Source organism: Equus quagga, chromosome 7, assembly GCF_021613505.1.
Source record: "Equus quagga isolate Etosha38 chromosome 7, UCLA_HA_Equagga_1.0, whole genome shotgun sequence".
NCBI lineage: Eukaryota > Metazoa > Chordata > Mammalia > Perissodactyla > Equidae > Equus > Equus quagga.
This window is the reverse complement of record NC_060273.1, coordinates 17,108,777-17,131,783: the sequence shown is the minus strand read 5'-3', so window position 1 is coordinate 17,131,783 and position 23,007 is coordinate 17,108,777. Positions and strand designations below refer to the sequence as shown.

At 41.9% G+C, this 23,007-nt stretch overlaps 2 protein-coding genes across 5 annotated transcripts in view; one reads left to right on the top strand and one right to left on the bottom strand.

Moving 5' to 3' along the window:
- THUMPD1 (THUMP domain containing 1) overlaps positions 1-23,007 on the bottom strand; it is a 77,155-nt gene that overhangs the window by 45,933 nt on the left and 8,215 nt on the right. The gene's annotated exons all lie outside the window — the stretch shown is intronic.
- Positions 2,849-22,810, top strand: ACSM4 (acyl-CoA synthetase medium chain family member 4). Its single transcript, XM_046666443.1, has 13 exons — positions 2,849-3,049; positions 5,027-5,237; positions 7,787-7,994; positions 13,208-13,351; positions 14,097-14,253; positions 15,963-16,042; positions 17,524-17,647; positions 18,511-18,591; positions 18,730-18,831; positions 19,307-19,434; positions 19,531-19,630; positions 21,351-21,470; positions 22,670-22,810. The coding sequence occupies exons 1-13, from the start codon at positions 2,849-2,851 to the stop codon at positions 22,808-22,810; spliced, it is 1,797 nt and encodes a 598-aa protein (XP_046522399.1).

The window sequence follows — 23,007 nt, the reverse complement described above, 5'->3', positions numbered from 1 at the left end:
CTGTTTCACTCTATGCACATAGCATGGGAAATGCTAACATGTATATTCAGATCAGATCTGTTTATGATATTTAGTTTTAGATTAGTTGATATGTGAATTTGATGACTTATTAAGGTATGGAAAACTTGTCTATGGAGATATGGGAAATAAGAACAATTCATGAAAAATCATCATTTTTCAATTTGGAGAAGATGGAGAGGAGATTTGCATTAAAAACTACACCATAGGGGCCGGCCCGGTAGCGCAGTGGTTAAGTGCTCACGTTCCGCTTCGGTGGCCCGGGGTTCGCCAGTTCAGATCCCAGGTGTAGACATGGCACTGCGTGGCAAGCCATGCTGTGGTAGGCATCCCACATACAAAGTGGGGGAAGATGGGCATGGATGTTAGCTCAGGGCCAGTCTTCCTCAGCAAAAAGAGGAGGATTGGCAGCAGATGTTAGCTCAGGGCTAATCTTCCTCAAAAGCAAACAAACAAACAAACAAAAATTACACCCTATTCTCCTTAGGAGGCAAGAATGTTCCAGGTGTCCCATGTCTTGAGAGTCTTTCCAACTCATCATTAAACTGCGACCAAGAAAGTTCAAAGTGATGGAAATGAAGGCTAGAATGCTTCAGACTGATGGGGGCTCAGGTCAGCCCTGAGAGCCTGAAGCACAGTGACAGGGCATTAAAAGAGGCAGAAATAAGATAAGCCACCAAGATGTTGGTGGCTCCAATCCAATAGCTTTTCTAGGGTTTTTTTTGTATGTCAAATAGCTAAAGCCTTCTGCCAGAAACAGTTTGGAGGTTTGATTTTTAATGCACAGCATTTATGGAGCCCTGGCCACATACCAGCCACTGTGCTAAGGTGCTCACTTAAATCCCAAACTAGCCAATGAAGAAGGTATTATCATTACTTCTCATCACACAGATGAAATAAGACTTGGAGATGTTACGCAACTCGGCAAACGTCATCCAGAGAAGCAAGTGTGGGTGCAAGTGTGCCTCTGGTATGTGTGTGTGTGTATTTAGGAGAGGGATGGTGTCTCACTTTCAGCAGAGTGCTAAATCATGACATGGCCCCAACACTTCCTCTTTTCTTTGCTCTTGATACCTCCACCACACTTACAGAAAATTGCCCAGGTAAGGCTTGATCCCTATTCTTTCTACCTTGACATAACAGAGAGTTTAATACCAATGATATTGGCAGAAATAGCTATTCCTGGGCTACAGTAAACTGCATTTGCAGCAAATGGGCCTCTCACTTCTCCAGACGTCACTCTGAGCAGCAAAGAAAGCCTGGCAACAACAATGAGGGGATGGTACACCCTGCACCCTTTGTTCGATTGTTTATGTTATCACCATGCTGGAGGCTCAGGCACCCTTTGCACCTGCAGATTTTTCCACTCCACACAAGGCAACTAAGTAGGACTGAAGGGCAAAAGGGTGAGGGTGTTCACCATCAACAAGAAACCTTTATTGGAGAAGGCAGCACAAAGGAGACTGAATAGCAGAGAGGTTGCATAGGCAGGCCATATGGGTTCAAGCCTTGCCTCTGACGCCATGAGAGGGATACACTTGTGCAACTTACTTAGGTCTACATGGGTCTCAGTTTCCCCATCTGAAAATGGAGATAATAACAGCACCAGCTTCACAAGCTTGTCATGAATGCTGAACGATATTAGGAGTGCATAGTGCCTGGTCTGCAGCAAGCACTTAACAAACATTGGCTTCTATTACTGAAGATAGCTCTAAGAGGCGTGCTAAGTGCTAAGCACGCAACACATAGCCTCTATCCACACCATATAGGTAGGTTAGGGAGATGGGGCACACATTAACAAATATAATTAATAATATAAGGTAGAAAATTGTCACATGAGTAGTACAGATACATACTACGGAAATACAAAGGAAGAAATAACAATGTTAGGAAAAAACCCTGCTGGATTACAGATGGCCGGCCAGAAAGGGAAGGGGACTTTACCAATGTCACAAAGCTAGTTTGGAGAAGAGTTGGGAGTAGAGTCTAGATCTCCTGATTCACACTGTAAAACCCTTTCAGGAAACTATGCCACAACAGCACTAACGAAAATAATCTTAACAAGAGCATTAGTTAACACTTTGAAGATACTTTTTATGTGCCAGGCATTTTCACATAATATCTTATTAAACCCTCATAGTAGCCCTAGCAGAGAGGTATTACATTTTCCCCCATTTTACAGATGAGAAAGTCAAGGTACAGGAAGCATAAGCAATTTGCCCAAAGTCCGACAGCCAGAAAGTGGCCCAGCCAGGACTTAAATGAAGGTTTCTAAACAGTTATAATGGAGGACTATAATGAAAGAGAGGAAGGCAGGGGAGCCAGAAGCAAGGGGAATGACAGACTGAATCTTGGTGGTAGAAATGGACATTCATGAAAAGTGAATGAACTGCTTTTACTGGAAGAGGAAATTCAGGTAGAGGAGTTAGAAAATACGGTTAGAACAGAGTATGGGGCAGAGAGAAGGGGGCTTGAATGTCAATCGAGGCAGCAAATTTTCTGTTTGCTTGGTTGGGGAGAAGGTAGGGACAGAAGACAGGAGCTTGACAATTCTATAGTTGTGTGTTTTCTTTTTAAGACTGATCTGGTCACAGACAGAATGAAGGAGAGTCCAGTGGCAGGGAGACCGGTCAGCGGCCAAATGTCGCAGCTCCAAAAAAGGATGGGGTGTTTTTCAGGTGTTCCCCAACTTTCTGAGGTCACACGGCCACAAGTCCACTTCCCAATCTCACTTTAGAGCATCAGGAGAGACTAACACTCTCCACCCATCTCTCCCCACAGGCTGCAGTATTCCCACATCTGTATCAGTCAACAAAGCCCTTTGAGAATCATGAAGATTCTTTTCTGCTACCAGACGTTCAGATTCATCTGGCTCCCCAAGCCATCTGGCCGGCACTTTCACAAAGATCACCAGCTTTGGGCACCTCTGACTCTTGCTGACTTTGAAGCCATAAATCGCTGTGAGAGGTCATTGCCTAAGAACTTTAACTTTGCTGGGGATGTGCTGGACCAGTGGTCCCAGAAAGAGCAGGTATAAGATGACGGGCTTCCATTAGATGCTTGGTGTCTCAGCCTTCCATTCCCTTATTCTTCCATTCCACCTGTCACTTTTAATTCAGTTCTTTCATCCTTCTTGGTTTCCTTTGCTTGTTTTCCGCCTGTCCTCCTTTCTCCCCAGGGAAGATCTTTGATCCTCAACTACACGTGGCTGTCTTTCTCTGGAGCCTCCCAGGTTCCCCTCATCATGGCTACTCACAAAGTTAGGCCTCTTTTCCTTCATTTTCTCCAAGTCCCTCACAGAAGCTCCTTGCTTTCCATTCATTTGTTCAGGCTAGTCACAGGTTTATCCAAAGATCAGTAATTTGAGCTTCGGTTTTATGAATAGTCATCACTGGAGTAATTAGGAGAGAATCAGAAGTTGAGAATACAGCAACAAGCCTTGAGAAGTTTGTGGTGCAGCCTCAGGTCAAGGTCCCTGCTTACTGATCCCACCCCATGGCAGGCACTGAGCTAAACACTTTGCCCATCAGTGCTTACCAAAAGGCACTGCGAGGACCTGTGCTTCAGCAGATGCAGATACTGGGTATACGCGGTATTAAAATACATTGCATCAATCCTTTCTATTAGAGAGAGGGGAAAGTCTTCCTTTAAATCTGTTATGTCTTTAACAGCTCTCTTTCACTTGCTAAACTCTCTTCTGAATAGAGAGAGCAGTTAGAAATTGAAAATCTCTGGATAAAATTTCAGGGCATATTTTGTTTTCAATATATTCATTTTTCAGTAACCTATTTTTAGCAAATGGTACTAATTTTCCAATTATGGTCGTAATTAAATGCATTTTCCTTAAGTAAATGTATACAAGTACATGTATACGATGTAAAGAAAAACACAAAGAACAATGGCACAGGTGTAGACAGATCTGGCAAAAAAAAAAGTGGTACTCAAATGACTCAAGGTTGAGAAATACTGACCTATATATTTCATGAAATCCCCATCACCACTGTGGGGGGTTGCAGATAAGGAACTTAACCTCATAGAACACAAGCTACTTATCCGAGGTCAGCAGTTGCAAAGGGACAGGAACTAGCCCCGGATCTTAGGGAGCTTATACCCTATAGGGTAGGGCCACATCTGGAACACAGTACAGTATAATGGAGTCACCTGGAACACGAGCACAGAGCTGCAGGAACCGGGAGAAGTCAGAGAGGAGCAGAGGAGGAGGCTAAGAAGGGCTTCACAGAGGAAGTAAAATGGAAATTGGGCTTTGAAGTACTTTCCAGCCAGGGAAGGTAAAAGGAGAATTCCAGATAGGGAAAGGCAGGGAGAGTCGTTTTTTTCCAGGTAATACATAACACAAAGAGGTTTTGCAGTATAGATGACCTGCCTTGTAGAATCATGTATGAGAATGCTCTTCCAGAAATCAATCAAGTTGATGCCCCTCCCCTAAAGGCCCTCCACCCTATTCCCAGTTACCTACGAAAGCCCATCCCTCAAACTTTTGGGTAAAAAAAGATGTTAAGGCCCTAATCAACCTTAGTACCCCGACTAGGGTTATTTGGATGGAACAGAATCCAGCTTAAGCAAGAAAGACATTCATCGGAGGGATATGGAAGAGCTCACAAAATTGGGTTGGAAGCTGGAGTCAGTCTCAGAAGGCGAGGAACCTGCACAGCTCCCCGGGGATGCATAAGTACCAAGAGCAGACAGACAGGTTGCTCCAACCATTTTCTATCCTTTGGTTCTTTTCAGACAACTCAAAATCAGGGAGAGAAGGTCTGCTTGACCCAACTTGGGTGACATGCCCACCCACTGGTCAGGGAAGGACGAGCACCCTGATGGGTTGTCTCCCCAAGGCTCAATAGGAGAGGAGTAGTCCCCCCGAAGACAAACTGGGGTGCTGTTACCAGAACCCACTGGCATAGGTGCTGAGGGGAAGTGACAGCAGACGTCCCATCTACTTGGTGACCAGTCATATAAGCCTTCTCTCTTTCCCGTGTGCCCTGGCCAGACAGGAGAGAGACCAGCCAACCCAGCCCTGTGGTGGGTGAATGGCAAAGGGGACGAGGTGAAATGGAGCTTCAGAGAACTGGGCTCCTTGTCCCGAAAGGCTGCCAACGTGCTCACCAAGCCTTGTGGCCTAAAGAGAGGAGAACGAGTGGCTGTGATTCTGCCCCGAATCCCAGAGTGGTGGCTCCTAAACGTGGCTTGTATGCGAACAGGTCAGTGTCAACATTTAACATTTCTAAATCACACAGAAACAGAGAGACTGAAAGCTGAGGTTTTTCTGAATTGTTAGTTCTGACTGAAGCTCTGCTTACAAAGGACAGAAAAAGAAGAGTTGAAATTAAGAGCAATCATGATGTAATAATAATAACAACTACCATAAGAGGTAGGTATTATTGTGATGCCTATTTTGCAAGAGAGAAAACTGAGGCTCAGAGAGGTTAAGAAGCTCGCCCAAAGTCACACAGCTAGAAAGCTACGGAATTGGGATTTAAACACAAAGCTCTATGAGAGCAAACGTGGGTATTGACGCCTCTTTGCAGTGCTGGTTATGATGTGTTCATCCAGATGATCCAGAATTTACTCCTCTGAATATATCTGGATTCTCCTTGAGATGAATATGCAAAAGGAAGAAAAACATTTTACAACACAAGGACTTGAGAGAATATGACTGTGGATCCTAATAGGAAAACCTCTGCCTCTTGCCAGACAGAAAGGTTAATGTATTCAACGACATATTTTCTCCCAAAGTGGTAATTTATAATGTACCCCAAATAAAAATTCTAGAGGATTCTTTTCCCTCCTAGGACAGGGGTCGGCAAAAACCATGGCCTAGGGATGGCCATCTATTTTTGTAAACAGAGTTTTAATGTTTTAACGGAATACAGCCATGCTCCTTTGTTTACATATTGTCTATGGCTTTTTGTTCTAAAACAGCAGAATTGCTAATTGAGACAGAGATGGTACGGCCCACAAAGCCCAAAATATTTACTATCTGGCCCTTTACCAGAAAAGTTTGCCAAACCCTGCTCTATAACATGATATAAATGTTCACAAATCAATTAAAAATAAGATTATCAAAGGATATATTACTGTGGAGAATACAAAGATGTTTGTTCCAATATCGTTAATAATAGAAAAAATTGGAAACAACTATATAGAAATGATTAAGTAAATTATAATTTATCTGAGACTAAAGTATAGTTGAGGTATGTTCATTGCTAATTGAAAGTATGATGCCTTGCTTTGATGGGATGTTATTAAAAGGATAATTATAAGGATTTTATAATGGTGTTGAAAAATGCTCTTACTGCCAATGTGAAATAAACACAGCAATATATAAAATTTTTTTGCATTCACTATTAAAAGGAACTTGCAAATGTGAAACCAATTATAGGGTGGAAGGAGATTAAAGGTGGTTTGCATGTCATAAAAAATGTATTTAATATTACTTAACATAATTTACGCAATTTGTGACATGCCAAGATTAAAACAAACCCGCAAGTTGAATGGTCAAAAATATCCAGTTAATTAAATGTTAAGCAAGCAACTGAGGATTGTTTCCTAACTCAGAACTTTTAAATCTTCTGAGCGAATACTGAAATGCTTGTACAACACCACATGGTGGAAAATTTTGCTTTTGCTGTAAAGCGTATGCAGTCTAAGATCCGCTGGAAGAGAAGGTCCGCCTTAACCTCCGGACTGGATATCTATCCATTGAACATATTCATGTCACAGATCCACCAAGAGTACTGATCCCAAGCAATGGGCTCACTTTGCTCACCATGATCTGAGCCTGTTAATCACAACGAGTTAGGGATCGAGAAAGGAAGTTTTAATTCAATTAGCCAGCATAATCGGGAAGATGGCAGACTAATGTCTCCAAAACCATCTTCAAGGATTACAGAATCTTGAGGCAGTTATGTAGGGAAAACGGGCGGTGAGGAGGGGGTCCAGGGATGTTGGTCTCCAGGCATCACATTGTTCCACTCTTCTGTCAGCTGTGATGGATGCCTTGTAAGTGTTTCTCCCGCCTGTGGTCAGCCTGTTCCTGGAGAGAAACTCGGAGAACAAAGTTTCAGTTTATCAAGCTACCAGGGAGTACATGTGTAAGTGGAGGCCATAAATCAGGAGAGCATGTGAAGATTTTAGAGTACTTGCAGAGCTGTGAGTAGTCACACAGAGGAGGGGCTGGCGTAAGAAGATGGCCTCACTTGTGCTCACTTACAGTACTAACAATTTCTGAGCCTATAAGATCACACGGTTTGCAAAATAAACAATCTTATATTTTTATACTAGTGAACGAGCTGAGGTCCTCTGAGGTGTCTTCTTAATTAATTTCCTTATCATCACATATTTATTCATTTTTCTCAAGAGGGGATGACACGTAAGAACTTTTAAAGTATATTCAATACATAAAATCTCCTTCCAGGAATTCAACTCCATAGCTTACGATTATTTTCCTCATTTTACAGATAAGGAAAGGAAGGCACAGAGAGATCAAGTAACAGGCTCAAGGTCACAAAGCTAATAAGTTGCAAAGACAGGATTGGACCCAGGGACTGGCAGACTCTGAAGCCAGTACTCTAAGTGTCTCCCAGTGATCAGGGTCCTGCGGGAAATCTCTGGGGATCAAGGCAGGGTAGCTGAAGGTTGGATTCCACAGCTCCTCCTCACTCAGGCACAAAGCTCAAGTTTCCAGAGTCCATCACCTTACCTAATAGACAACAGTTCTCTTCAGCTCAGGGCCCTCTCTCCTTCCCAGGACTTGTCTTCATGCCAGGAACAACCCAGCTGACAGCAAAAGACATCCTCTATCGGCTACGAGCATCCAAGGCCAAGTGCATTGTGGCCAGTGAGGAGGTGGTCCCAGCAGTGGAGTCCATTGTGTCAGAGTGCCCTGATTTGAAGACCAAACTCCTGGTGTCTCCACGCAGCCAGAATGGGTGGCTCAGCTTCCAGGAGTTATTTCAGTGAGTATTTGCCCTCACTTCAACTCTGGTACCAGCAATAACACCAATCACAGCTACATCTCAGAGTCTCCTTGCCTCCAAGGACTCTGCAATACTGTGGGTTGATCCCGGCTCCTTCCCAGAAAAGAAACTCCTAATAAAAGACTTTGAAGGACAGAAAGAAGGGATGTAGCTCTGCCTCCACTTCCCTGTTTCCTGCTATGGCCTGTGATGAGTATCCTGCATGGCTTGGCCCTTGCCTAACTCCTGGACCACATCTCCCACCACTTTTTCTGCCTTGACTCCCTCTGGCCACCCTTTTATTCCTCCAACATGCCCCACCTCCGGGCCTTTGCACCTACTGTTTCTTCTGCCTGGAAGAAATGCTCTTCCTCAGTCCTTTTTACAGTTGTCTCCTTCCTGTCAGATTTCAGCTGGCATGTTTTCTCCTCAGTGAGGCTGTCCCTGACCACCCCATCTAAAGAAGAGTTCCAAGCTAATCCAACACATCTGTTGTTTTCCTCATGGCACTCATTGCTATCTGAATACCATGTCTATTCTTTTGTTCCCTTATTTACTGTCTGTTTTTCTCCTCTATGCTAGGGGTTGGCAAATTAGGGCCCATGGGCTGATTCTGGCTTAGCACCTGTTTTTTAAATAAAGTTTTATTGGAACACAGCCACATCCATTTGTTTACATATTGTCTATGGCTGCTTTCATCGTACAAGAGCACAGCTGACTAGTTGCAACAGAGACCTGATGGTCCACAAAGTCTAAGATATTTACTCTCCGGCCCTTTACAGAAAAAGTGCACCAACCGCTGCCCTAAACTATAAGCGCTAAGATGGTGAAGGCACTGTCTGTCTGTCTGGTTGATCACTCTGTCCCCAGTTCCTACCATGTAGTTGGGGCTGAAGAAAAATTTACTGAATGAATGAACAAAACAGATCACTTAACCTCAGTTTTCTCACATGAAAAATGGGAATAATTATACTGTACATACCTCAAGGGTTGTTTTGAGAATAAAATAAGTTATATGTGAGAAAGTGCTTCCTAAACTGTAAAAAAGGCAGTAAAATGTTAATTAATGGTATTATCCTTCAAAGAGCTGTTAAATAGCTTATGTTTGGGGAAAAAAAAAAAAATCCTTCCAGAGAAGCTTACAGAAAGAAGACAAGTAAACCCTGTTGAATAATAGGGCAGTTTCCTCTGTTGGAATGGAATTTTATCCTACTAACTGATATAAACCAAATCCTATTGGTCGATCTCAAAATTCTCTCCCAAGCGCCATGCCAGAGAATCCTGTTTGTGTCTTTCATTGACTGTGGAACTTTGGATAAGTTGTTACATTTCTGAAACTATCTTATCCATAAAACAGGGGTAAGGATAGCATCTGCCTCATGGGGTTGTAAAAGACTCAAATGTGATGAAGGACGTGAAGTGTCTAGCACAATGCCTGGCACACAGTAGTCGCTCCATAAATATTATAGTAATTATTGTTGCTATTATTATTTTCAAGTTAATAAAGTCACTCCTCAGTTCTGTGATTCCCTAAGGTAATGTATCCTGATTATTTGAATATGTACCTATATCAGAAAAATATTTTTAACACACTCCCCAATACATGTATATTTATTTATTTATAAATTATATGTGTACTTTTGTGCACTACATAAATATCAAATATTAACATTTTAAAGGACAAATAAAAGAATACATACAATTTGAAGTCCTCCTATTTTCCTCCATCCCCATTGTCTTGCATAACTCTGGGCAGCAAGTACCCCAACTTTGGAGACTCCTGTCCTCAACAACTGCAACATTCTTCTGACTCCCCAAGAAAGCATAAAGGTGCCACAAAATTCCCCCCAAAAAATGCCTTGGAACTCATGTGAATTTCAAATTGAAATTTGCACATTTTGGGGATAGTTTCCAAGACAAAGGAAATCCTTATTCCAACAAACAACTCTGGAGTGTCATAACTCTAAAAATGCCTTGGATTGTTTCTCTAAAAACTAAGGAAAAAAGAGCTGCCATGGCCAACACTTGGCCAGTCTTTCAGAAAACCACACGCAGCAATAATGAGGGCTAATTTCACATTGTTAGCGTCAACCTTTTATTCAAGGAGTTCATTTTAAGGCCTCTCACTCTCCTTCTGCCTCCCAAGGATAAAAGTCCATGAACGCTTTCCGAAATATTTTAATAGGATGGAGAAAAGGTCAAAATTATGGGCCAGACTGATGTTTCCCTTTTCCTATCCTGGCAAAAAGGACCCTTCCCGGTGGGTCTAGAACCCTGGATTCTGGTCTTAAGGGGACTGAAACAGTGTTCCAGGCAGAGGAACAGCAGGAGGAAAGCTATGGAGGCAAAAAACATTCTACGATGTGCAGAGAATGGACACAAGCAGTTTAGGGTGCCTAGAGAACAAAATGTGAAGTCAGAGTAGATGTCAGAAGAGCAAGCAGAGGCCATCTTATGGCCTCTTATATAAAGATCTCATACACCATGCTAAATCTTTAACGTGACCCTGTAAACAAGGGAAGCCATTGATGAGTTGTAAGAAGTGAAGTGTCAAGGTCAGTTGTGGGTTTTAAATATATTTCTCTGGCAGCTGTATCGAGGATGAATTTGAGAAGAACCAAATTGGAATCCAAGAGACTGTCCTGGAGCCTAGTCTAGGGGAGAGATGAGGTGGGTCTAAATCTGAGCTCTGGTGAATGGGATGGAGGGAAGGAGGCAAACTAAAGAACCAGCAGGACTTGGAGATTGATTGGACGTGGAGGATGAAGGAAGAAGTCAAGGCTGATCTGCTTCTTAACCTGGGTGACTCAGTCAGTGGGGTACTATCAGCTGGAGAAAGAGTTTAAAGTTGGACATATTGAGATTGAGGGGTCTGTGAACATCCAAATGTCTAGCAGGTGGTAGATATATGAGCCTCAGACTCAAGGAGGTAAAGATACAAATCTGGAAGTCATCAGCACATAGTCAGTTCTAAAAAATCCAGAGAGACATAACTCAGGTATCCAAAGAAAGAGAGACAAGTCAGATAATGGAATCAGTGCTTAAAACTCTCTTTGGCATTCACAGATCATAATGTCTCTTCTTTTAGTAAAAGAAAAAAAATGAAAAGTCTTATATCAAAAGGTTTCCATACTAGATTGAGAAGCATTAAAAACAAGAGTTTTCTTTCTTTCAGGGTATTAGATACGGTGAAGAAAGCCCCCTTTCTCCAGCCCAACACCTACCAATTTCACCCTATATATATATAATCATGCACCACATAGTGATAATTTCAGTCAACAACGGACTGCATATATAATGGCGGTCTTAGTAGACTAATATCATATAGTCTACGTGTGTGGTAAGCTATGCCATCTAGGTTTGTGTAAGTGCACTGAATGATGTCAGCACAATGAAATTGCCTAACGATGCATTTCTCAGAACATATCCCCATCATTAAGTGGCGCATGACTGTACTGAAGAAAATCAATATAAATGAATCTTTTTCTATTTTGAGGGGGAGGAGGCAAGTTACCAAGAAAACCACATTAATAATTCATGAAACCATTTTTGATGATATGCTGTAAGTTTATGTGATTAATCTTCACTGTTTTACAGTTTCAATTCATCATCAGGATGAATTAAAATGGCATCCTCAACCTTGTTTCCTTCAACCTGGGAAATTAAAAATACGATACGAGTCCCAAAAATTCTTAGGTATTGTATCAGTTATCCGATACTGGGTAACAAATCATCCCAAAACTCAGTGGTATAAAACAAAAATCATTTTATTTGCTTATGATTCTGTGAGTTAGAAGTTCTCACAGGCCTCAGCAGAGGCAACTGTCTCTACTCCACATCAGCTTGACTGGGGCTGGAGGATCCAAGTGGGTTCACTCATAAGTCTGAGGCTTTTGTGTTGTCTGTTAACTGAAGCACCTCACTTCTCCCACACACGGCCTCTCTCTCCCCCAGGACAGTATCAACATTCTTAATGGTGGCTGGGTTCCCCCCAGTGAAAGTGAAAACTATGAAGCCTCTTGAAGCCTAGTCTGAGAAATTGCAGAACTTCTGCCACACTCTATCAGTTAAAGCAAGTCATAAGACCACCCCAGGTTCAAGGAGAGAGGACATAGGCTCCACCCCTCAATGAGCAAGTGGAATGCTTATACAGGGATAGAAGGAATTGTTGGAGCTGTCTATGCAGACAATCTCACAGATATTGTTGTCAGGTAGAAAGCTCATGGCTTTAGTAATGGGAGACCCAAGTAAAGGTGGCTTAAACAATACAATTTTATTACATCACAAATAAGCATAGAGGTAGAGTGGAACGAGAGTTGGTTAATTCAGTGGTTTGATGAAGTGAGCATGGACCCAGATTCATTCATCTTTCCATGATGCCACCCTCAGTGTCTGTCAGTCCCCTTGTGATCCCACCATGGCTAAGGTAGTTCCAGACATCATGCACTTTCATACCAATATCCAAAGGCCAGAAAAGAAGAAGCGGGGTGGGGAAAGGCAGCATCCCTTCCTCATGACTCTTTTAGAACAAAGAAACATTTCCCATAAAGCCTTTAAATCTCATTGACCATAACTGCATCACGTGACCATCCCTAAAGCAGTCCCTGGTAAGTTAATCAACACTCACTCCCTGGAGCTACAGGGAACAGTCTCCTCTCAAGCACATGGCTGCCTGACAGCTGAACAAAATCAGAGTTTTATCAGTGCAAGAAGAATGGGATGCTATTCGGTGAGCAACTAACTGTGTCTGGCAGTGATACTGAAGATATTGAATAAAAAAAATTAAAAAGTTTGATTCAAATGCCAAAAGATCGTCCTTTAAATCACAAAAACTCCTGAAATAATAATAATTTATAAAAATTCAATACTGATTTTAAAAAATTCATAGGGTAAAAAAAGCACTTAGAAAAAGTTTAAATAAATAAAATACATCCTTTTGTTATTGATATTGAAAGTTATCTTCCCTTTCTATTTGGCCTATAGGGAGGTGGAGCTTAAAAAGAGAGAGAAAAGGAGCTATTAAATCTTAGCACTGATGTGCAAAGTCCCTCTAAGATTTCTTCAGAAATTCCTCTCAGCGAGGCTCTGGATTAGGCTCTGTTCTATTAACTATCCTCTGGTATCAAGAGGACATAAGGAACAGAATGAAAGAACTATCAGAATTAAACTAGTCTGCCATCTTCAGCCACCATCTTGGGGTCCATATTTTACAGATCCGCGTCTGCAGAACACAGCTGTGTGGAGACAGGAAGTCAAGAACCAATGGCCATCTACTTCACCAGCGGGACCACAGGCTCTCCCAAGATGGCCCAGCACTCTCAGAGCAGCCTTGGAATTGGCTACACCCTCTGTGGAAGGTAGGGAGGAAACTCTGTTTTTGCTAAACTCTCCCCTGAGCTGCCAGCACGTGTACCCAACTGTCTAGCGGACGCCTCTGCTAAGATGGCTCTTAGATATCTCCAGCGTAACGTCTACAAAACAGCACTCTCGACGCCCCTGCCCAAACTTAGCTCAGTAAATGGGCACCATCTCACCAACTGATCAAGCAAGAACTTAGGAGTCAACAATGATTCAGTCCTCACAACAGCATGTCTGGCTCCTTCTCCTCATTGCCAGGTAAATGTCCCCACCCAGAGAGGCCCTCCTAGATATCCTAAAACAATCCCATTACTCTGTTTTATTTTCCTCATAGCACTTATCACTATTTGAAATTATGACACTGATTTATATAATTACTCATTTTATTGTGTGCTCATTCACTATCTAGCTCCCTAAAATAAGAGCAGAGATCTGGTCTACCTTGCTCACCTTGCTTGGTAGAACAGTGCCTAGCATATAATATTTGTTCAATAAATATTTGTTGCATTAATGGCCAAACTCAGAAAATCATGCCAAACCCAGCTTCCCACTCCCCTCTCAGACTACCTAGGATTCTGAAAAAATCCTCTAACAAAAGCCGGGGGTAAAATCGCTCACCCTGCCTTGGGGCTTCTTTTGACCCTCCTCTGCAACCACTGAGGTTCTGGCCAGTTCTCAAAGACACCAGTTTGTTTGCTCTCCTGATTTTTTGTGTGTGTCTTGTTGCTTCTCCGCATCATTTAGGTATTGGCTAGACCTGAAGTCCTCAGATATCATTTGGAACATGTCCGACACTGGCTGGGTCAAGGCTGCCATTGGCAGTGTGTTTTCTTCCTGGCTTCAGGGAGCCTGTGTCTTTGTGCATCGGATGGCCCAGTTTGACACTGACACCTTCCTAGATGTAAGTCATGACTTCTAGCTACATCTCTCCCTTGTCTCTCCCAAAGCCACAGAAAAATGATTCCTCAGCAGACAGGGCTTCTTGGGCTTATGGAAAACATTCCTTTTTAAGAAGCAAAGTCTCCAGGGACTCGGTTTTTGAATGTATTTAACCGAGTGGAGAGGGAATATCCACCACACTCTCAGGTATAAAATTCACTCTTCTGCTTCAAATTGTTCAGGATGTGCTAGTGTTGCTAAACCTCTGGCCGCTTAAGAGTCTGGTTCTAAGTAACAGATCAGAAATCTCAAGTCCAAACAAATCTTTGGTTTCTGATTCAGTGAAACAAAGACAATGCTGATAAATCCGAAGCCCTGTGCAGGGGAGACTGAAGCTGGGCTCACCTTTCTCGCAGAGCAGCTCCTTCCATTATCCCCTCACCCCATGCTTCTCACTCTGTTAATTCTCAGAACCCAAGATTCTGGAAACCAGGCATGCCTCTCCTTCTCAGCCAGAGACAGTTAGATTGAGGTCTCAGATGACACCGATTTCTTTAGCCTTTAGAAAAATGTGATTCAGGCCAATTATTTTTCAACCATGAAAAATCAATTAAGTTGAATGAAATACATATTATTAAATAAGCACCACACCTGTGTGTGAACAAAAGCTATACTCACCCTGCAATTTTGCTAACTGGTCTGATGAGATGGCTTGAGGGTCTTAACAGAAATGTAGGGTAACATAAGAACTTGGATCTCTACATCAGGTTTACAAAATGCCCTAAAGTAGATAAGTTAACTGTGCAGTTTCAAAATCTACATTTCATAAAATAAGAATATTGTTTCTTATAAAATATTAAATATTTTATAATATTTAAATGAGAATATTTAAAACATTCTTATTTTAATATTCTTATTTAATATTATATTAAATAAGATATATGAATAATAAATATTGACATTATCAATTATTAATAATTAAGATATTAACATATCTTGATATAATATTAAATAATATTCTTATTTTACAACGATAATATGTATATTTTAATGTGTCATAGATTGACACTATTCTTAGTTACATGCACTACACTTGCTAAGAACAGTTGGAATTGAGGGAGCAAGTACACACAGTAGAAATGCTCACTTACAATCAAAAGTTATTCTTGATCTCTGACAATGCAGACAGACTAGATATACATCTTGAACACATTTTCCCAAATGCCTAAATTTAATATAAACTGTCAACTCATTACATGACACAGTGAACCTCTCTAGAAAGAGGATCTCTAAAATATTAGTATTTCTCCAGATTTAAGATGTCTAGGTTATTATTTGAGCTTTAGCACTGGAGGGATAATGAGCCCAGCAAATCTTAAACAATTAAGAAAAGTCCTGAAAAATGCCTTACTTATGCATTTAACCAATCCATTCTAAAGCACCAATGTCTTTTATAGAAACAGTGTTGGCTCAAATGCAACAATTTATTTTTTGTTGAATTTGATTATGTATGTCTATTACTGTTACATATAAACATTCTTTCCAATAATTGGAAATTTCCAAAAGACATACACCTATTAGTGACAACTAATAAATATTTGCTTTCTTATTCCTAATAGTGACCATGAGATGGGCACAGGTTAATGAAAGAAAGTGAGAGGTTAGACATCAGTTCCGGTTGTGGGCTTTAATTAACCACTTCTGACATCTGTGTCTTTCTCCATCGTCCAGACGCTTACCACTTATCCCATCACCACCCTGTGCAGCGCGCCCACTGTGTACCGGATGCTTGTGCAGAAAGACCTTAAGAGGTACTGGGGCAGAAATCTCCATTTGAACCACAAACAAAAGCTACAATCCAGCATCACAGATCTCCCCTTTTCAGAACAGGAAAGCCCAGGCTTTCTCAGTCTTGACACTATTGACATTTTGGATGGAATAATTCTGTGTCGTTGGGGGCTATCCCATACATTGTAGGATGTTGAACAGCATTCTAGCTGGCCTCTACCTACTAGATGCCAGCAGCACCTCCCACTCCACCAGTCATGACAATCAAAAATGTCTTCAGGTATTGCCTGCCTAAAGTCTCCTAGGGAACAAAATCGTCCCCCAGTTTCAGAATAACAAGGAGCAATTAGGGGCACCCGAACATTTTCCTGGAGACAATCAGAGCCCCACAGTCCCAGAACTCCCACCCCCTCCCCCCAAAAGACACAACTACATTTATACTGCCTTAAAGGGATGCTAATAAAGTCTTAGGACTTGAAGATTATATTCAATTTAGGCAAATCACCTGACTATCCAGTGGAGTTGCACTGTCTATTCATCTAACTAATATGAATTCAACACATGAGGAGAGAAAGAGAGACTCAATTAAGTGGTGCAGCCTCGCCCATCCTGTTCCCCGAGGTGGGGACGTCCAGGAGGGAGAGTGCTGAGACGGAATAAAGCAGATAGGAACATTCTCTTATCCTAGTCAGTGTCAGCTCCTTTGTGGCCCTCAAAGTAATTCAAGGGCTATTCGGAGGTCTCTGAACAGGCACCATTCCTGTCCTAGCACACCCTCCTGCTCAGTTGGGACGTCACTGTATCACAGTCGGGCTGTTTCAGACTTCTTCACCCGAGTCCTGGGGGCAGCTGAGTAGTAAGGCCAGCAGTTAAAAGCTCAAGCTCCAAGTCAAACAGGCAGGGCTCTGCTACTGACTAACTTGTGACCTCAGACAGTGAAGATGACCTTGCCAAGCCTTCCTTCACTCCACCCAAAAGAAAGGATTAAGAGCCACCTCATTGGGTGGTGGTGAGAATTCAATGTCAGCAGCAGGCTTAGTGAGAGACCAGGAAGCATCCAACTCGGCCCTTTATTATTTGAGGCCTTGGGCAAGTTCTTTAACTTCTCTCAGACTCAATTTCCCATCTGTAAAACAGGGGCTGTGAGGATTATGAGAGTGCTCCTAAAGCGCTTACAACAACAGACGGAAATGCTTGATTAACATTAGCTGTTATGCCACCTGGCATAACCATTATTAGCATTTTCTCCTACTTTTTTCCCTTTAATAGCCTGCTAAAATGTAAGCTCTGTCAGGAATCCTTGTTTTAATCACTAACACGCCCCACTTGCCTAGAACAATGTCTGGAAATGTATTATGTGCTTGGCAAATATTCGTTGAATGAACTTTCCTGAGACTTGCCTCTCCTAGTTCCTTTGCTTGTTGCTTGAATGTCCTAATTACCTTGTAATAGAAGCCACTCAGATTTCTCTCCCAAAAGACCCCACACAACTCTGACTCTCCAGATATAAATTCAAGAACTTGCAGCACTGCTTGACGGGAGGGGAGCCGCTCAACCCAGAGGTGCTGGAACAGTGGAAGGCGCAAACTGGGCTGGAGCTGTACGAAGGCTACGGACAGACCGAAGTGGTATGTTTAATGGGCAAAGTTTAAGTTTAGTATATTGGGAGACTTTCAACCCCAGGACTGTCAACTGAGCCCCTGAAGTGCCCTCATCCTGCTCTAAATTTTTATGGAGTTTCCCAGAACACCTTGCGCAACCTCTAAATTGCTGAATTACATTTTGCCAAAGGGGAATTGTGATTATTCCTTACAGTCTTCCTGTCTCCTCCTGACGCAGGAGAGTCTCAGAGGTATTAGGGGTTGGAGAAGGTCAGAATTGAGCAGCTCAACTTTCCATTGCACTGGGAAGGACCCCGGAGAGCCCCAAGGTGCACTTAATGGTACGCTTAGTCTAAAGGACTGGTTTTCAAAGTGTGGTCCTCAAACCAGCAGGATCAGCAGCATGTGGGAATTTGGTAGGAATATAAATTCTCACACACGCTGCCACCACCCAGACCTACTGAATCAGAAACTCTGGGATGGGGCCAGCAATTTGTGTTTTAACAGTGCTCCAGGTGATTCTGTTACACACTCAAGTTTGAGAACCACTGGTCTAAAATTATATATTTCACAAGATGAGCTTGAGTACTGGGAAAATGAGTCAAAACTGAGTCTCAAGTTTCATTGTCATGATAAAAATAGCTACAGATGGGGCCAGCCCCGTGGCATACTGGTTAAGTTCAGCACACTCCCCTTTGGCAGCCCAGGTCCACAGGTTCAGACCTGGCACAGACCTACACCACTCATCAGCCATGCTGTGGCGGCAACCCACATATAAAGTGGAGGAAGACTGGCACAGATGTTAGCTCAGGGCTAATCTTCCTCAAAAAAACAAAAAAGCTACAAAAATGAATTTTTACATGCTTATATAGAACATGTTCTCTCAATAGGGAATAATTTGTGCCAACCTGAAAGGACAAGAAATTAAACCGGGCTCCATGGGGAAAGGAGTACTACCCTATGATGTCCAGGTGGGTGACATCTGACTTGTTCAGTAAAGAAGAGAGAATGTTTTACAGTTTCTGCTATTCATTATACAACTATTCATAACCCATTTTCATTTTGTGAAAAGAAAATTTTAAGAACCTAAATTGTTTCTTTTATTCTAGATTATAGATGAAAACGGCAACATCCTACCACCTGGCAAAGAAGGGGAAATCGCCCTCAGACTAAAGTCTACACGGCCCTTCTGTTTCTTCTCTGAATATGTGGTACAAAAATGCAGAATGTGCTATTTAGACTTTAATAGAAAAGGTGGTACAGGGAGTCATACAGACTTGGATCCAAATTTCATATCCACCATGTTTTGCTATGTAACTTTGGGCAAGTTACAAAACCCAAGTCTATTTTATCAACTGTAAAATGGGTAGAATATCATCTATCTCCTAAGAGTTTTGTAAAGATGAAATTCTACGTGTAAGAAGCCAGTTGCAGTGGTTGTCCTCAGAAAGGACAACCGGGCAGGCTGTGGAGTTGGGAGCGGGGCATATGGAGCACTAGAGGTGGAAGAGAGGTTTACTCTTTATTATACTCTTGGACCTCTGGTATTCTGTATTAGGAACTACCTTTTTAAAGAATTAATTTCTTTTAGAAATACAACGTGTAATGTACTAGTCACTTCCTGGGATCCATACCGCTTTTTCTATTCTGACCAAATGAATCCCCAAAGTTATCTCTGATTCCTAGGACAATCCAGAGAAAACTGCCGCCACAATAAGAGGGAATTTTTATGTCACTGGAGACAGAGGAGTGATGGACAGTGATGGGTATTTCTGGTTTGTTGGCAGAGCCGATGATGTCATCATATCCTCTGGGTTTGTACATTTTCCACTTTAAGAAAGTAACACTTTGCCAGGGGAGATCTCCCACTTGGGGAGTGTGGTGACCAAAAGCTTCTTCTCCTCTTCTAGGTACCGTATTGGGCCGTTTGAAGTGGAGAGTGCACTGATTGAACACCCAGCAGTTGTTGAATCAGCTGTTGTCAGTAGTCCAGATCCAATCAGAGGAGAGGTAGAGTGAATGTCACTAAAGTAGCAATTTCATATTGTCAACTTCTATCCATTTGACCACTCTAAGGAGTGAATCAAGATTAGTCATGTAATTCTCATTATGAGGCAGACGTGGCAAAATGTACCTGGGCAATCAACTTTACAAATAAGTTGTGTCCCAAAGGGGATATATTAGGATTCTTTTGGTGGTGAGTGATAGAAACTCAACTCAAACTGATTTAAGGAAAAAAAAAGGAATTTATTGGCTCACACCTAAGAGAGGTCTTCAGATATAGCTACATCCAAGGGTTGCTGTGAAGTTAGCAAAACAGTCTCTCGCCATTTCTCGGCTCTGCTGTTCTTTATGTTGGCTCCATTCAGGCAGGTTCTTCCTCCTTGATACCAGCCAACTCCACATGTACACAGGGAAGGAGACAGCTCCCTTTCCAACAGTTTCAAGTGACTCCCAGAAGTGCAGTTGCCAGACAAACTAAACGTGGTCTGGGGAATGGTATATGCTGACCAGCCAGACCTCAATCACAGGCTCATAATTGGAGGTAGGAGTGAGTGGCAACCCCACCGCAGAGAAGGTGGGATAATGCTCCATCAGAAAATCAGGGTACTGTTACCCAAAAGGGGGGAACAGATACTGCATAGGCAAAAGCAGTGGATATTATTGTATGTACGATTCTCATGGAACTCAGAAGACATTTTCTCACAGAAACAATACAAACAGGAGACTGTGGCCAGGTTCCCAAACAAGTCCCATACGCCTAATTAGGACCCAGTGACAGGGAACTCAGGGAATGACAGCAGTAGCCTTACTTGTCGGAAGAAGTCAGAGTACGGAAGGGAGAAGTTTCCTTTCCTCATGGAAGTTTCCTATAGACTCAGAAAGCGGTGAAATTTCAGAAGCAGTTTGCCTATCAGCATCCTCCCACATCTTTCTGTAACCCCAGTTCACATACCAGTGACCCTCTGCAGTGACACTATGGATCCCATACTCACACCTCCTGTACCACCTCCTGTACCACCTCCACACTCAATGAATTCCATTCTCCAAAACATTTTTCTCCTGCCACCATATTCTCATTCTCTCATATAACTGATTTCAGCTAAACATCAGAAGTAAACACCAGTTAGAATGTATGAATAATTAATAATGTAAACTATACTTATTAACCTCAGTAATTATCTAATTGGTGGGTTTTAAACAGCATTACCAACAGAAGCAAAAAATGTCAGGCAAGAAAAACACGATAGAGGTAGAGCGACCCTTCCTGAGAGTCCATCTCCCAGCATGCAAACCCTTCCTCCATCAGGCCTCCCAAACCCCTACCAAAACACATCTTCTCTAGAAGCACCATTTGTCCCCTTCCACATACTTCTAACAGTACAGGGCTATGGGAGTAAGTAGTCATCTGTAAATCAAGGACTGCCTGTAGAATAAACAGGTTTAGTCTGGTGGAAATGTTAAATACAGGTGTGACATGTAAATCTCAACCTTCCGCTTCATTGAACCACTGCACTCCTCACACTCACAAACCATTCATCTGGAATTAGATCCCAAAATCTCACTTTACAGTGGTATCCAAGCTTTGTTCACAGGTGATCTCCGGCATTTGCCTTCACCACTCATGCTGCTATTAACAAATAAAAAATACCTGGGTTTAGCATTCATTCCGAAGTCTTGATATGTCTGAAAAACAACCTGTCAACATAAATTGACTCTTCTCCTGCAGGTAGTGAAAGCTTTTGTTGTCTTATCTGCACCCTTTAAATCGTCCAACCCAGAGAAATTAACTCTTGAACTTCAGGATCATGTGAAAAAATCAACTGCACCTTACAAATATCCAAGAAAGGCAAGTATTTTGCCCAAAAGTTAAAGTGTGTGTTACCAGACAAGGGTCTAAGCTATTAAGTATATACATTTTATTAGCTTTTGACTATAGCAACTCATTACATAAGTAGAAGACACCTATTTCAACTTGTTTAGTCTTAAGAATTTTGCTTTAAAATATTTTATATAAGGACACAACAAATGCTTGATAAACTCCAAGTTTTGATCAACTCTGCAATACTGAGTAAGCAACTATTAAGGATCCTTATTGGACTAATCAGTCCCATTCCATAGGAGGAAAAATGTGGTGGCCAATCGTTTTTAGAGACAGCACCTGATTCGCCTATCATAGTATTCTTGGGCCATAATACGCTTATAAATCCAAAGCACATGCCTTTAAGTATCAAGTGAGCAAATTTAAGGCTCAGGAAGAAGATATTATCCAAAGAAACTGTGGAATCTTTCCTGAAAGCATCTTCTTCAAAGAGATTTAAGAATAATTCTACATAAAGACTCAAGAGATGGCACTGCAACTTCTAGTGCTTTCCTGTTACAGCGCCTGATGCTCTCCATGAGAATTCCATTTCAATTGGCATGCATCACTGCAGCCAAAAAGCAATGAATTTCAACCTAAGAACTAGTTACATTTTCTCCATTAAATTCACTAAATCAATGACAAGCTGATTGTCAGAAAAGTTGGTTTGACGACATTTTAAAATACAGTAGTCCTATCTTGAGGGAGGGGAACAAAGAGAATTTTACTATCTAGTCAGGGCATAGGGGAAAATTGTATATACTCTAAATTACCTCTCAAAGTCTCCCCTAGAACCTCCAGCACCCAGCTCTTAAAAACTCGAGAGCCAAGAATTAACTTGCTGTTTCTCTTTGCGTTTAGCTGTGGCCTTTATTTCCCTGGGGCAGTAGAGGCCTAGGTCCTGTTTGAACTGGGGAAAAGCAAGGGGGTAAAGAGATTATTGTATTCTTCTGGAAAACCATATAGGTGAACTTGCACGAAAATCTCATGTGACAGAGCTCCACTGTCATCTTCACTGTAGAAACAGAACAGTTTCTGCTGACCAAGAAAGTCAGTAAGCTCAGGCTAAGAAAAGCCCCAGACTCTGAAACTCAACATGAGTTTCAGGAAAGCTCTCTCCCATTGTATTGACGGCTGGAGAAGTCAAAATGGAATCAAGTGTCTCATAATGTTTTTCTGTTATTTAGGTGGAATTTGTTCAAGAACTCCCAAAGACAATCACTGGGAAAATCAAACGCAACGTTTTAAGAGACCATGAATGGGGTCGAACACAGCCTGATTTCTTATCAGTTAAAGGGCTGCTTCTTTTAGTCCTGGCTTCCAGATAATTCAGTGACTACTCTCTTAAAGTGCTTAAGATTTTTCCTGTTGAAAAACTCAACTAAGTTTTTCTTTTGTACTTAGCCAAAAAACAAAAATCTAAAAATATCTGGGAACTGCTATGGTGACCAAACTAACAAAAGCAATGATTATAATGACTGTAGTGTGTAAAATTACAAAGGTCAAATGATTACTTATAAAAGCA